At 35.5% G+C, this 13,858-nt stretch overlaps 2 protein-coding genes and 2 non-coding genes across 14 annotated transcripts; 3 read left to right on the forward strand and 1 right to left on the reverse strand.

Annotated features, from left to right (window-relative positions):
- Positions 1–514: 514 nt before the first annotated feature.
- LOC106764851 (probable pectin methyltransferase QUA2) lies at positions 515–6,143 on the forward strand. 4 transcript variants are annotated; one of them, XM_014649274.2, is made up of 10 exons: positions 515–925; positions 1,029–1,116; positions 1,246–2,252; positions 2,330–2,462; positions 2,906–3,146; positions 3,778–3,991; positions 4,152–4,327; positions 4,460–4,763; positions 5,189–5,324; positions 5,577–6,143. In XM_014649274.2, the coding sequence occupies exons 3-10, from the start codon at positions 1,534–1,536 to the stop codon at positions 5,733–5,735; spliced, it is 2,082 nt and encodes a 693-aa protein (XP_014504760.1). In that variant the 5' UTR covers positions 515–925; positions 1,029–1,116; positions 1,246–1,533; the 3' UTR covers positions 5,736–6,143. The 4 variants fall into 4 exon arrangements, with proteins under 4 accessions (XP_014504760.1, XP_022637860.1, XP_014504757.1 ...); XM_022782139.1 differs by lacking the exon at positions 1,029–1,116 and having other exon boundaries at positions 515–798; positions 884–925; XM_014649271.2 differs by lacking the exon at positions 1,029–1,116 and having other exon boundaries at positions 515–798.
- A 1,336-nt stretch (positions 6,144–7,479) lies between these two features.
- Positions 7,480–7,573, forward strand: TRNAY-GUA. The gene is made up of 2 exons: positions 7,480–7,516; positions 7,538–7,573. It is a non-coding gene; the product is annotated as a tRNA-Tyr (tRNA).
- Positions 7,574–7,686: 113 nt separating this feature from the next.
- On the forward strand, positions 7,687–7,780 carry TRNAY-GUA. Its single transcript has 2 exons — positions 7,687–7,723; positions 7,745–7,780. It is a non-coding gene; the product is annotated as a tRNA-Tyr (tRNA).
- A 360-nt stretch (positions 7,781–8,140) lies between these two features.
- On the reverse strand, positions 8,141–11,715 carry LOC106763174. 8 transcript variants are annotated; one of them, XM_022782143.1, is made up of 6 exons: positions 11,304–11,715; positions 10,981–11,087; positions 10,684–10,857; positions 9,310–10,573; positions 9,067–9,213; positions 8,141–8,968 (listed from the first exon to the last, which is right to left on the reverse strand). In XM_022782143.1, the coding sequence occupies exons 3-6, from the start codon at positions 10,729–10,731 to the stop codon at positions 8,490–8,492; spliced, it is 1,938 nt and encodes a 645-aa protein (XP_022637864.1). In that variant the 5' UTR covers positions 10,732–10,857; positions 10,981–11,087; positions 11,304–11,715; the 3' UTR covers positions 8,141–8,489. The 8 variants fall into 8 exon arrangements, with proteins under 8 accessions (XP_022637864.1, XP_022637866.1, XP_022637863.1 ...); XM_022782145.1 differs by lacking the exon at positions 10,981–11,087 and having other exon boundaries at positions 11,397–11,715; XM_022782142.1 differs by having other exon boundaries at positions 10,684–11,087; positions 11,397–11,715.
- Between the last annotated feature and the right edge of the window lie 2,143 nt (positions 11,716–13,858).

The following is a 13,858-nucleotide window of genomic DNA, read 5'->3' on the forward strand; positions in this document are numbered from 1 at the left end:
AGAGAATATATATATTTTTTTATTTTCCCTCTAATATTGTGCATAAAAAAGACTCAATTCATAATTATTTTGAAGCAAAATTATCCTTAAATAAAATAAAGAAGGATTGTATGAATAAATAACTAAAAAATAATTAATGGTTTTTTAATGATAATCAATTATCATATATCCAAAATATTATTTTCTTTAATATCTGTTATTTATTACGACTTTATTCTTAAAAAATTATCAAAGTCAAAAAAAGAAGATAATTGCATAGAATTATATTGAAGAATGAAAAAAAAAGTCTCATATTGTGTCTGGTGGGAACAATTATAAAGATAATTTAAAACGCATATATAATTATTAGTGTCAAATTAAATAATAATTTCATTTATCTTGATAATTAAGGAAAAGTGGTTATTTTGTTTTTCAATGAATGAGTAGGAATTATTATGAATATTATAATTTTGTTTCTTGGACAGTGTTTTGTGTCACGATCCGATCAGTACTAAACCTGCTAGCCTTCATAGAATCACTGTCTCAGACTCTCTCTCTTTCTCTCTCTCTCTCTCTCTCTCTCTCTCTCACATTTCTCATTTCTAAAGAACACTCTCTAATCATTCGAGGAGGCTTGTGAGTGTGAGGGAATAATCAATCACTGATCCACACCAAGCAAACCATAACCAAGAACAAACAGCGTGCGTTCTTCTTGTGATTTGTGTTGCAAGCAACCAACCACAGACTCACACACACCCCCTCCATAAATCACTTCCACCATTTCCTTCTTTCTTCTTTTTCATCCCCAAAACAAACAAGGTGCTACTACTACTGCTCTACTATTCATCCTTTTCCTTTTAAATTTCAAGTTCTTCATTTTCTTTCTCTCTGCTTTGATCTCAAGCAAACGGCTTTCCCTTCCCCAAGAAAATGAGCTTGTGCCATGGTTAGTAGTTACTACTACTAGCTTCTTCTTTTCACTGCTCTGTCTTCGTTACTGCACAATTTTTCTTTTTTCTTTTATGGATGTTGGTACGTATCCATTTCAGTGCTGGGTCCGTGATGGATCTGATGCGGTGAATTAATTACTGCGGCCTTGTCGTTATTCCCCTGTTTTTGATTCCCTAATGAGAGAAAGTTTGTGTTTTTCTTTTTCTTTTTCTTTTAATTTCTTACTGTATAATAATGCTAAATTAGTTTCGTGACTTCACTGTTTTAAATGCACGCCACCAAGTTTGACGCGGTATTTCCTTTTCTTTTTTGTAGGTTTGCATTTGCTTAACTGGAGCCAGATTCTGTAGATGGTTTCAGCCCAATGAATACAATGACGCTGGAGTAACTGACACTCTTCTGCTGTTTTCTGGGTTTTATTGAAGATTTGGTTTTTGTTAAAGTCGAATTGCATCGTGTGATCTGCTTAGCCGACTTCGCCTACTGTGAAATAAGACATTTGTTGTTGTATTTATTGGTTTCTGGGTGGGTTTTGTGGTGTTTCGATAGGAACATTTATTCGTAGGTGAACTTGTTTGTGCTACTTTGGTGATTGGTCAGAGAATGTCTAGGCCTCTGCAAAGAGGTGTGTCTGGTGGGGTTAGGTTCCCTGAGAGTGGCCATGACTTGTGGGACTCCCAATCTAAGGATAAACCAGAAAAGGAAGATTTGGATAAGAGGGGTTCTTCAGATCATAGCCCTTTTGCTTTGAGGTTTCCTTTGAGGTTGCTTCTGGGAAATAATTCTGATTCCAAATATGGCAATGGCATTGGTGAGAATGGTTTTGCATCCGATTCCTTCATTGTTAGCTCCCCGCGGAACCGGCTTAAGCTGATGCTGCTTTCTTTGAAGTTTAGTTTAGTGTTCATAGTTGTTCTGGCTATTACTGGATCTTTTTGGTGGACTTTATCGATTTCATCCTCGTCAAGAGGTCACATTTACCATGGTTATAGAAGGCTTCAAGAGAAGCTAGTCTCAGACCTTATGGATATTGGTGAGTTTTCTCGCGGTCCGTTGAGGTTGAAGGAATCGGAATTCTGTCCTCAGGAATTGGAAAACTTTGTTCCTTGCTACAATGTTTCTGAGAATGTGGAATTGGACGTTTCTGATAGCAACGAAATTGACCGGCAATGTGGTCATGAGCCTAGGCAGAATTGTTTAGTTCTGCCACCCGTGAATTACAAAATTCCTTTAAGGTGGCCTACTGGAAAAGATGTTATCTGGGTTGCTAATGTGAAGATCACAGCACAGGAAGTTCTTTCTTCTGGAAGCTTGACAAAGAGGTGAGTGACATATCAATGTCTCTCTTGCTTTAAGCTATTTTTGATTGCTAAAGCTTTTGGATGTAATCTAATTACAGGATGATGATGCTGGACGAAGAGCAAATTTCATTTCGTTCAGCCTCTCACATGTTTGATGGTGTTGAAGACTACTCACATCAAATTGCTGAAATGATTGGACTTAGAAATGAATCTTATTTAATACAAGCTGGGGTAAATATTTTTGTGCTTTCTCTTGAAATGGACTCATCAATTTTTTGTTGCTTGATTTTTTTACGGCCTTTATTGATTATACCTGTATTTCACTAATTTGATACCTTCTCTCAGTCAATTTCATAATACTTAATGACATATATTTTACCGTAAAGAACTTGGTATCTCGATTCTTATAATATATATATTAACTATCTTGATAAAATGAATATTCTTAAAATATTCACTCCGGGCATATAAGATGGTACCTTGTATATGTCATAGTTGTTATAAACTTGTTGGGTCTGAAAGTGATTGTTATAAAGTGCTTTTTAGGGACTTGTGTTAGATTTTTTATATGGATTTGTGGCATTGGATCTGAACTGAGTTCAGGAAGTGTGGTTGTGATGCTCCTTCCATGAAATCTTATTTGATCGAGAATTTTGGCATCCTAAAATTTGTAGGTTCGAACTATACTAGACATAGGTTGTGGCTATGGTAGCTTTGGAGCACATCTCTTTGACAGTCAGCTTTTAACTATGTGCATTGCAAACTATGAGCCTTCTGGCAGTCAAGTTCAGCTTACTCTCGAGAGGGGTCTTCCTGCTATGATTGCTTCTTTCACTTCGAAGCAGCTGCCATTTCCATCTCTATCCTTTGATATGTTACATTGTGCCAGATGTGGCATTGATTGGGACCAGAAAGGTATCTTCCAACTTTCATTCTATGCTACTTTCTGTTGGATTGGATCAACATGCATCAATCATATTCTCTACTTATTTGACAACATAGGTGATACATCACATATTATACGTGTTATAGGAAGAGGTTAGTTGTCATGAAATAAGAATAGGATCAACTCCTTGGTTCTTGACAATACGCCTTGTTGTTTTATATGCCTTGATGTATTTCTGGTAAGTTTATTACATTGACTTATCGGATATTAATAAAATGATTCTAACTGGTATGCCTACAACTCATTGGGAGCATGTCTGATGCAAAAGAACTATTTTTGCACTGCAGAATTAAGAAAAATGATATGGTACATACTTTAGGAAAAATATCCATATTTAGTTCTTTGTTAAATGAAGTTTCCCATAGTTAAATGTGCTAAAATAAGTAGAAACCTTTTAATGTTTACTTGCCATTCCTGAAGTATCCAACAAAACCAGGTTTAACTTTTGGAACTCTCCGTTCTGTTATCTGTTATAAGGTGTTAACATAAACTCTAAAAAAAATTGTATCTTCCTTCAGAACCAGAACTTTGATTTATGTATAATTGTTATTAATATTTTAGTACCTTGTAACTTAGTAATACTCATATTACATGGTGTAGATGGCATGCTCCTGATTGAAGCAGATAGACTTTTAAAACCGGGTGGGTACTTTGTTTGGACATCACCACCAAGAAATGCTCATAACAAAGAGAATCAGAAAAGATGGAAGTTTATACAGGATTTTACATTAACTCTTTGCTGGGAACTGCTGTCGCAACAAGAAGAAACGGTAGTATGGAAGAAAACCAGTAAAAAAGGTTGCTATGCTTCAAGGTAATTCTTTCATACATGTACTTGAGAAAAATTATTTGACATTTTTTGTCCTGTAAAACAGATTTATAGTTAATAGATTCTATACTATGTATATGCAATATGTTTAGAATTTTGAAATGAATGTGACCTGACTCTTAGCTTGGTCTTTTCTTACTACCAGAAAGTCAGGTTCTGGCCCTTCTTTGTGTGGTAGAGGTATTGACGTGGAGACTCCACATTATCGAGAACTGCAAAACTGCATAGGAGGAATGCAGAGCGCTCGTTGGATTCCAATTGAGAAAAGGGAAAGATGGCCTTCTCGTGCTAACTTGAACAAGAACGAGTTAGCTATATACGGTAATGTTTATGTTCTTAGTGATTTGTAGACCACTTTGTGGAAGTGATTGCATTGTAATTGTACTCTCTTGCTGAATCAAATCTCCTATTCATTTGGTTAACTTAATAGGCCTATATTTTTCAATGTACCAGGGTTGCAGCCTGATGAACTTACTGAGGACTCTGACAGCTGGAAAACCGCAGTCCAGAATTATTGGTCTCTCCTGTCACCTTTGATATTCTCTGATCATCCAAAGAGGCCGGGCGATGAGGACCCTTCACCCCCTTACAACATGCTCAGAAACGTGTTGGACATGAATGCTCATTTTGGTGGCTTTAATTCTGCATTGCTGCAAGCTAGAAAGTCTGTGTGGGTGATGAATGTTGTCCCAATAAATGGACCCAATTATCTTCCCTTGATCCAGGACAGAGGATTTGTTGGTGTTCTCCATGATTGGTACTTTAATCTCCTTTGCCCTTTTATTTAAATGACAAGTTCAATTAGTTTTTTTTTTTTTTTGGTTACCTTGATATAGATTCTCAGTCATATGCTTTACCGTTTCTTCCTTCCACCTTTTAAAACTCGATCCGTTGTTATTTTTAAAACCTTAACCTTAATTTCTTGATCCAGGTCTAACTATTTTCAGTGGAGGTTTATACCATGTTAACATTCACACCTTGTGAACACGGCCTTTTAATTTTAGTAATGATTCAGACATCTGACATTTCTAAAATACTTAGTTGAGAGCAAAATTAAAACATGATCGTATACAATTTACTTTTCCAATTACATCTGGCTTATAGCCTTGATATGATTTTGTGAGGAATAGTTTGTCGGTAATTATAGTTTCCTTAATAATTTTTATTTTCTATGGCTTGTAGGTGTGAGGCTTTTCCGACATACCCTAGAACCTATGACTTGGTGCATGCAGCAGGATTTCTATCCCTTGAAACTGAGCAGCACAGGTGTACCATGGTTGACATGTTCCTTGAAATTGACAGAATACTTCGCCCAGAGGTATGTCAATTTAGCACTGTTGAACCAAAACTGTTATAAGATTTTCTCAGAAAGTACTGCATCAATATTTTATGCAGTTTGTTCTGTAAAATGTGTATGAACTTTGAATCAGGCAATCCTTCTATTGTGTACATTGTTGATTGAGTGTGATCAGTATGTTCATATAAAATACTTTTTTAAACAAGTAAAAATGTTTCATGATTTCATCCCCTTCAAGGACTTTTGATATGCTGACACTGGTCATGTGTGCAGGGTTGGATTATAATTCGTGACACAGTTCCCTTGATAGAATCAGCCAGAGCTCTAACAGCACAGCTGAAGTGGGATGCAAGAGTGGTAGAAATTGAAAGTGACAGTGATCAGAGACTCCTGATCTGCCAGAAACCTTTCTTTAAGAGACAGGCAAGCTAAAAAGTTTAAGGCCTGAAGAAATTAGATCAATATATATACATATATATATTATTCATTTCCATAATGACCATAAAGCTCCAAAATACAAAGTGGGGGGTTCAAAATTTTGGACAAAAGAACACTAAGATATAGAGGAAACTGTATCTTCCTCAATGATACCACCACATCACCTATGTAACCGTAAGGTGTGCATAGGACCATGTAATTACCAAACAAGCCACAGAGCAGATGAGAAAGTAGTATACTGGTAGGTTAATTTACTTTTTCATGTGATGTCTGATTAGAGTTACACAGTGACAGAATCAATATTAAGATTGGGAACATGGTGAGATAATAAGTTATTGTTGTAAAATGCTCAGTGGATGATTACCCCTTATAGAATATTTTTCTGCTACTCTTCACAAGTTATTGAATGTCTCTTTTATAAGCTTTGGCAAAACTACACTTCATACTTTGTCAATGTTTATAATGTTAAATCAAAATCATATTGTTGATCAGTCCATTACCGATTGTAACAAGACATCTGCGAATAGATGTTTGTTTGGCATTATTAATTTAAGGAAAATTATAATTTGTAAGTAATTTTCTTAAAATAAAAGTAAAATGATGAAAAAGAGAAGTGGAGATTATAAATCATTATGAAAAATGACTTTCATGTCTATGAAAACTTAATAAACCTAACTTTGAGGGAAAAAAAATTAGGAGAAAAAAAATATGATTGAAAGTTAAAAATAGACTATATATGAATTAAAAGTTAAAATTTTTTAAAAAATCATGTGAATGAATTTTTTCTCTTAAAACGTTCATTGATAAATTTGTTCAAATATATCATATTAAAAAAATTTCAAGTATTCTTCTCAAACAGTTTTATAAAATTGTACCAAATACAAGAGTTTGATGACACAATTGCATGAAAAGTACTGTGTTATAAGTTGCTATGATGAGGGTCTTAATTAGATGCACTTTTAAATGTTAATATTATAACAATTTCCGAAAAATAAAAGATATCGTGGTAGATATGTAAAATAATGCAATAAGAATGGTATCGAATGTTCGAATATATATTAGTTTCAAAAAAAAATTCAAAAGCTTTGAATGATGACAAGCTTTATTATATAGCAAAGGTACCATTCTTGATATTTTAAAATTTAAAATACATGCAATTACATGATTTCAAAATACAACTCTTCATTCAAATTCTCCAAACTACAATTACAGAATATAATACTTTTAACTAATGAAAAAACATCCAGAAGTGTGCAAACATAGGACAGCTTATTTGGAGGAATTTATTTTACTTATTCTTTAATAATTAAATTAAAAAGAATCTATCTATTTTTATTGTAATAAATATAGGCTCGTCTTATTGGATGTAGAAGGTTTTTCCTTCTAAACAATTCAAAATCTTATCTGACGATAATGAGAAGGACATTTTTTGTTGGAATAAATATGAGAAGGACTTTGCACCCATATGAATTATGATCTTATTTAACAGGAATATGAAATGACAGCTTCTCCTAATTCAAATTTAAATAAAACTGACACCGATTTCTTTAATATATAAAAAGTTAAGACAGTAGTATAATAATATATACTTTTATTTCTTATTTCCATTTCTTTCCTTTTCATATATAAGCATTTGATCAATTAAAATTTTTGAACAAAATCTTCTTAATTTTCTTTTTCACAAGACCTTAAAGGGTGTGTAGAAGCAAAATGCATATTACTAGGAAAAATATTAAAACCGACCTTAGCTCAGTTGGTAGAGCGGAGGACCGTAGTTGGTAAAGTGCTAGATAGCAATCCTTAGGTCGCTGGTTCGAATCCGGCAGGTCGGAGTTATGCTTTTAATTTTGCCTTCTTACTTTTACATTATAAATAAACAATTTGTACTCTTTAATACAAGTTTTAAAACTAATTATTAATTAAAAGTTTTGAAAATTTACTATAACCGACCTTAGCTCAGTTGGTAGAGCGGAGGACTGTAGTGGGTGTAGAACCTGATAGCCATCCTTAGGTCGCTGGTTCGAATCCGGCAGGTCGGATATTTTAATTTTTTTTGTCCTCTTTAATTAATTAAAACTAATGAGAAAGTTTTTTGGAAATTCTTCCTCACCATTGAAGAATTCCACTAATCAGTGGCCATAGGTAGTGCTGGAATCATTTATTTATAATCTAAAAGCAAATTAATTGACTGATATTAAAGAAAGACTAATCAGTGAATTAGATGAAACTTGTAACCCTCTCTGTTTCGAGGGCTGTGGATTTTTGTGGTGTCCTACATCAGATACTTTATAGCATCTGAACTGAAATTCTTTATCATGCGTTGTTCTTCAGATAATTTAAGAGTGATGATTGATACCAGTGGGCCACCCATTTATTCAATTTGTATATTTTCCATAGAATTTCTGAAACCCAGATGATCATATATCATATCAAGTTCCACAAACCAAAGTTGGAGACAAAGAAGAGTCCATGACTTCAAAACTTGACAATGTTACAATCAAAAAACATTTCAAAAGTTCAGACTGTAGGATGAAAGCAAATAATGGCTTTCACATATAAGTCTGACACACTCTCTCATTTTAGAGCCCTTTGGGCTTGATGCCACTACATGATTATGGATCATTTTATCAAAAAAAAAAACAAATCAAGAGGCAGCAACACCTATAGCACATTTTCGTCTGGTGTAACATTGCAAAGAAAAGAACCATATGAAAAACATGTCCCATTGAGTTGTTCCTTCTAAAAGCACTAAAAACCGATTTTTGATCTACTTGTTCGGTTCGTGCTTTTGTGGGAAGCACTTGCACTTCTTCTATATCCATTGGAAAGAGTTGATCCTCCATGAGTAAGTTTTCTTATTGATCTTTTGTCACAGCTTCGCGTGCTGTTCCCAAGGGCAGCTCTGGCAACACTGTCACTTAATATTTCGCGTGTCCTTTGAGCCTTGAGTGGTTGCTTGTTCAGGTACACCAACTTTGGAAGAAGACCAGAGACTGCTTTAGTTAGCTGGCCGTAGCTGATGTTTCTTTCAATTGGATTTCCCAGCAGATTAAGTGCCTTAAGTGAGTTGTAGTTAGCTACTAGCTGGCCTAATGCTTTTGTTGTTGTGATCTTGTTGAAGCTCAAATCTAGAACTGTTAGCTTCAATAGCCTGTGTAGCCCTTCAGCATCACTTATCTTGTTCCCCGCAAGATATAGTTCTTTGACAAGTGTGCAACTTGACAAACCTGACAAACCACAAAATGAATGGAAAAAACTGAAAATGAAGGCTAAACAAATTTGAAGTGCTAAAATCTTTGAGCATCAACTTATATCAAAAACTAACCTTGTCCAATTCTCGAGATGCGGTTGTAACTCAGGTCAATTACCCGCAACTTGGTCAATTCTCTGAGGCCGTCAAGAGTGCTGATCTTGTTTCTTGACAAGTTAAGTGTTTGAATACCCTTTGGTAGAAATCCTGGTGAGATGTGAGCTGCATGGTCAATGTGAAAAAATGAATCAGTAAATGCAGTTAGTGATTGATTTATTGATGTTGCATCAAGTGCTACATTCTAGTTCCAAGTTGTACCTATGAAATTGTTTGACAGGTTGACGGAGCGGAGATTGGATAAGTGTGAGATAGCAGGGATGGCTTTTACACCAATACCACATATGTGAGCAATAGATGAAGCTGGATTTAGAGACTGGACTACACTAATGGCAGTTAAAGTCTCTTTTGAAAAATTGGCATCTGCATAAGTCAACTGAGATGTGGCTCTCATCATTGTTCCACCAGTATCAGGGGAAGGTGGGAAGGTTATGCTTCTGCCATTGTCAACATCAAAATCGTCCTCAGGAAGTAGTTGCTGAATTTCAAGACCTTTCAGCCATGCATCCACTCTGGCAAAAGAAGATGATTCTTTGGAGAGAGCAAGCCATTGGTCACTTTGAAACCTTCTCCCCTTTTTATTATCTGTACTTTTATCAGTTCTTCTTTTGTTAAAGGATTCTGCAGTAATTGAACCAGAGGATTTGACAGGCCTCATTGTCTTTCCTTGTTTTGGTTCAAGGGTGTCTGAAGAGTACCCACTATTTAATGCAGCACTGGCAGGAACCACCGTTGAATTGCCTGAGAAAGCTCTGTGTATGTTCCTGTGGCTCCGCAGGATCATTTTCCACCACAATTTTTTCTTTCCAGAAGGAAGTAACTGACTTGAAGAATGCCTTTTCAGCACTACTTTATCAGCACTGCAGTGACTCTTCACTGACCAAGGGCTTTCAAGATTAACCATTGCTGATAATTCCTTAAAATTATCAAAAGGCTTTGACTTTAAAGCTGACAAAAAACGAGTTTTCGTACCATGCTCATCAAACTTTTCAAGGTTAGAGAAGTGTCTCTTGAACTTTGCAGAAGTCCACAAATTAGCTTTGCGAATCCCAGGATCACTGACGAGTCCACTTTCGGTTGTTTCAACACTCTTTTGGCTGTATTTGTCGGTTCTGTCATCCGATTCTTCGTTGACTTGATTTTCATACAAAATAGGATACTCTATTTCTTTATCAGTTCCACCATATCCTTTGTCTGCAACAGCTTCGTGATCCTGGAGATGAAAATCAGAGATTTCCCTCTTGATCTTCGGTGAATCTTCATCCTCATCTTTCCGTTCATAAGCCTCCTGTACTTCAGCCTCCACACAAGTATCAGGACTCATAACCCCCGAATTGAAACTTGAATTTTTGGGAATACCATTGGATAATGTGGCATCAAAAGTGGTTGGCACTGATGCCATTTTTGAAGATTGTAGTTTGGCAAGTAGAGTGCTAAAGTCTTCCTTTGAAGACCTTCCACTTCCCTGAATAAACAAACAAAAGTGAGATAATATAAATTCAATCACAATTCACAAGTTTTATAGGAACTCCATAAAACAAAACAAGAGACACAAATCCTAATTGACTTTCTTACCTTGTATTTCTCCTTCCTTACAGTCAAAATAGAGAAGCACATAGCCATGATTGCCACCAAAAGATAAGGCTTGTTCCAATCCTTCAATTTTATCGTCTCTATGGCTTTTGAGTCGGTTGCACTTTCTTATAAGCAATCCTAGACAGCTTTGTACATAAATCCACAATTTTCTTCCTTTCACAACAATACAAAAAAACACATTGGTAGTTCAGCAATCACATTGAACCAAATGTTAGCCATAATCAATGGGAAGGCGCTGGAGAAGAGAAAACGCTCTCTCTGAGCAAATCAGAAAACCAGAAAGAAAAAGACCAAAGCCTATTCCGGTTTGTGAAGATATCTCTAGAGAGTTGGCCAGAGTTCTGTGTGTCCACAGTCCACAATATCTTCTTCTCCAAACAGGCCTATACCCAGTTGAAGAACAATAATAAAAAAAGCAAATAAATGTGTCAAACATTCATCTCATGAAATCCCAAATGAAAGAATGAAAATAAGATAATAACTTGATAAAAACTTTAAACTATATACACCTCTGAGATACAATAAGAAGAAGAAGAATGAAGTGGCTAAATGAATACAAGACTGGAATGATTGAAACACAAGTCAAAAGGGATACACACCCTAATGCCTCCTCCTGCTCATGATTCTAAAGCAGGCACAGCCACACGCAAATTGCGGCGAGAATTGGTAGCATTGGTGCAGAAAAGACGAACCTTGTAAAGTAGAACAGAGCCAGCTCCTCAAAGACAACAATAACCTCTCAAACAGTATCTGTACTTTTGCTCCGGAATCTTCAAAAGCTTTGAGATGCTCAACAGTTATAAAGTTAAGATTGTGTTATGTGGTGTCGTCACGTGATGTCGTGTAAGAAATGCAAATGCAAAACACCAGACGAAGAGAAACACAGAGAGGTAGTTAGTATTTATCGTTGAGAATGAGAAAGATAAAGGTTTTTCCTATCTTTCTAGTTTGTACCTGTGAAATCACGGAAAGAGGGACGTGTGATATTCTAATAATTTAGCGTGTATATGCCACACACATGTAGGCCATGCATAACTCAGTATTTATATTCTTCAAAATTCTCTATCACCTTTCTTTTCTCTCACTTCTTCAGCATAACACCAAAATTTAATTGGCTTCAATAATCGATTTTTAAGTCCGAGCAAATTTATGATCAACTTTAGAGTCTGTTCAAACTTAACATGCCATTATTCCCTTATTTATATAAGTTTTACTCACTTTTTACTTTTACTATATTAAGACTAAAATGTTTTCTGTGTATTTTTTAATATCAGATTGTTTATTTTATTCCTTTTTTTCTCTGCTGTCTCTCTATCTGTAAACATCTTGTGTCCAATTGCGTGTGGTTAATGGAAAGGTATATTTTTTTTTGAGTTTTCTGTCTTCAATCGTTATTATACCAAGTATTGTACCTTTTCATGTAGATCCTTTTCTCTGTGCAATTGTGTGTGAATAATAAAAAGGTGTGTATTTTTTTATTTTTTATTTCTCTTTATCTTTGATATGGTTCTTTAAAGATAAAATCATAATATATCTTTGAATGTTTTTTAAAAGTAAAATTATGATGGACTTTTAATTTTTAAGTCGGATAATATGTTGATTGAATTTAAAGATTCTGACCAAGGAGTTTTCTCCTCTTCAGTCACTAATCCTTATATTACAGTTAATTGTATTTTTAATAAACTAAAAATAACTGAACTTCTTAATATCTTCTTTAAATTATACTGTTTAAGAGTTCAGTTTTCAAAAAGTAAACTTATATTAGTTAACTAATAACTGAACTGAAATTTGTAAGCATATTATCAACTGCATAATTGTTTTCCCACGGTTGATTGTTATGCATTTGATAAACTTGATGTAAGTATTAAAAAGTTATGAACTTAAATAATTGTTTAATATATTAATAATATTAATAAAGATAAAGTACAATTTGGATTTAAATTAAAGGTTAATTTGTGACATTCCAAATTATATAACAAATATATATAGAAAGACATCATCAATTATACATTAGTACACTCAAAGAAATTGGTATCGATTACTTTTGACCACAAGCACCGGTTTCTCAATGGAAGCATATTCTGACAAGGTAAAAAGTCTTTTCCTTATGTCTCGGTTGTGAACCGAGTTAGGATCTCGTCCTTTACTATTTTCGTTGGGACCTGAACCAAGGCAGTAGAGTAGTTTTTACTTTTTTTTTCTTGCTCATGAAATATCTGCCTCAAAAGCTCCTGCTAGCTTAAAACGTTCAGTTGCAACATCCAGGTTTTCCTTCCAACCACTCATTCCTAATTTGCATTCAACTTGGGATCTTTCAAAAAGCTTTCATCTTCTCCTTTACGCTGTCAAAAGGTTGAAGTGTCTCTTTAGATTCCCAGCCAGATAGATCTATCTTTTAGCAAGTGCAAAAAACCAATGAAGTTTAGCCATTTCAAATTTATGCTGGTTTAGATAGCTAGTTAATTTATACAGCAAATAACCATTCAAAGAAATCAACAACACATAAGACAAATTGTATTTTGAGATTAAACAGAAATGTCAAACTTTTTCAAATGAACACATCAGATTGTATTTTGGGCACATGTCAATGGCATCTTCACTCTCGAGAAGCCACGCGAAGTCTTCTTCTCCAACTCGTCACAACCACCATGCGCCTCTGCCAATCCAGCCCACGCAGCCTACGAAGGACTCCACAACTAGCCACTGAAACCCCCATGGCTACTCCACCGGATCCCCTAGAACCTCACCGGATCCCCAAAAAGAAATTCCCCAAACTCAAAACCCTAACTTTCTTAGTCGTCGTGTGTCATCGAGCCTCCGATGCACTTTCACCGTGCCTCCGACGCACTTTCGCTGTGCTCTCGTCGCCTTCGCCACTGAGACACCTACTCCGTCAATTTCGGATCCTCTTCCCTACAACCAGAATAGAACCAGAAAGAGAAGAGGGAAGAAGAAGAACGACCAATCGCACTGCCACGAGCCACCACGAGCGTCGCTGCGAGCCACCACAAAGACTGCCTATCGCGCCATCTCCACATTGTCGTTGCTAGGTCGTTGCCTCCGCGCAATCTGCTCCAACGTGGTCGTCTGTGGTGAAGAGAAATGGTAGAAGGAGAGGAATTCTCCCTGGCTTGTGCGAGAGCTTTTCGTGAGC

This window comes from Vigna radiata, chromosome 6 (genome assembly GCF_000741045.1).
Source record: "Vigna radiata var. radiata cultivar VC1973A chromosome 6, Vradiata_ver6, whole genome shotgun sequence".
In the NCBI taxonomy this organism is placed as follows: Eukaryota; Viridiplantae; Streptophyta; class Magnoliopsida; order Fabales; family Fabaceae; genus Vigna; species Vigna radiata.

Bases quoted from the DNA above. Each gene is read 5' to 3' on its own strand.
- LOC106764851 (XM_014649274.2), top strand. From the start codon at position 1,534: ATGTCTAGGCCTCTGCAAAGAGGTGTGTCTGGTGGGGTTAGGTTCCCT. The intron at 2,463-2,905 runs GTAAATATTTTT...TAAAATTTGTAG, and splicing joins CTTATTTAATACAAGCTGGG to GTTCGAACTATACTAGACAT. The intron at 3,992-4,151 runs GTAATTCTTTCA...TCTTACTACCAG, and splicing joins AAAGGTTGCTATGCTTCAAG to AAAGTCAGGTTCTGGCCCTT.
- LOC106763174 (XM_022782145.1), bottom strand. From the start codon at position 10,731: ATGGCTATGTGCTTCTCTATTTTGACTGTAAGGAAGGAGAAATACAAG. The intron at 10,574-10,683 runs GTAAGAAAGTCA...TTGTTTATTCAG, and splicing joins TAAGGAAGGAGAAATACAAG to GGAAGTGGAAGGTCTTCAAA. The intron at 8,969-9,066 runs GTTAGTTTTTGA...GTGGTTTGTCAG, and splicing joins CATCTCGAGAATTGGACAAG to GTTTGTCAAGTTGCACACTT.